Here is a 624-nt window from a genome sequence, read left to right as displayed (position 1 = left end):
GCCCACATCGGGGAGTACCTGCCCATGTTGAGCCAGGGACTGTCCTAGGTGTGTGGGAGCAGATGCTGTGTGTTATGGGGTTCTTCTTGCTGCTCTTGATACAAAGCTCTGCTTAACTCTGCACCGTGCACAGTGTGGATGAGGGGCCACTAATGCTCCTCCTTTCTGTGGCCCTTCCAGATATTGACGAGTGCCGGACCATCCCTGAGGCCTGCCGAGGAGACATGATGTGTGTTAACCAAAACGGTGGCTATTTATGCATCCCCCGAACGAACCCGGTGTATTGAGGGCCCTACTCGAACCCCTATTCGAACCCCTACTCAGGTCCATATCCAGCAGCTGCCCCACCGCTATCAGCTCCCAACTACGCCACGATCTCGAGGCCACTCATATGCCGCTTTGGATACCAGATGGATGAGGGCAACCAGTGTGTGGGTGAGTAGTCGGCGCCCTTTGCTTCCTCTGCACCGTGCGTGGTGAGGGCTCCCTCTGAATCCACCATGTCCACCCCAGAGGGGTTGTAGCTACCATTCACTGCAGCAGTAAAACAATAGCTTCCTTTCTACATACTTATCTCACCTGTAGCAGCCTGCGTCTCTGTGTCCCCTCCCTCCTAGGGAGTGT

At 55.4% G+C, this 624-nt stretch overlaps 1 protein-coding gene across 2 annotated transcripts in view; it reads left to right on the top strand.

Annotated features, from left to right (window-relative positions):
* Nucleotides 1–437, top strand: part of LOC103582203 (fibulin-5-like) — a 14,448-nt gene extending 14,011 nt beyond the window's left edge. For both annotated transcript variants that reach the window (XM_008563861.1, XM_008563862.1), the window contains exons 4-5: nucleotides 181–229; nucleotides 325–437. In XM_008563861.1, coding sequence (XP_008562083.1) covers nucleotides 181–229; nucleotides 325–418 — 143 coding nt within the window. In that variant the 3' untranslated portion in view covers nucleotides 419–437. The remainder of the gene's footprint in view (nucleotides 1–180; nucleotides 230–324) is intronic.
* The last annotated feature ends 187 nt before the right edge of the window (nucleotides 438–624 follow it).

The sequence above is a fragment of the Galeopterus variegatus genome, unplaced genomic scaffold (genome assembly GCF_000696425.1).
Source record: "Galeopterus variegatus unplaced genomic scaffold, G_variegatus-3.0.2 Scaffold15247, whole genome shotgun sequence".
Classification (NCBI taxonomy): domain Eukaryota; kingdom Metazoa; phylum Chordata; class Mammalia; order Dermoptera; family Cynocephalidae; genus Galeopterus; species Galeopterus variegatus.
The sequence above is the reverse complement of the archived record's forward strand: the minus strand, read 5'-3'. Positions and strand labels throughout refer to the sequence as shown.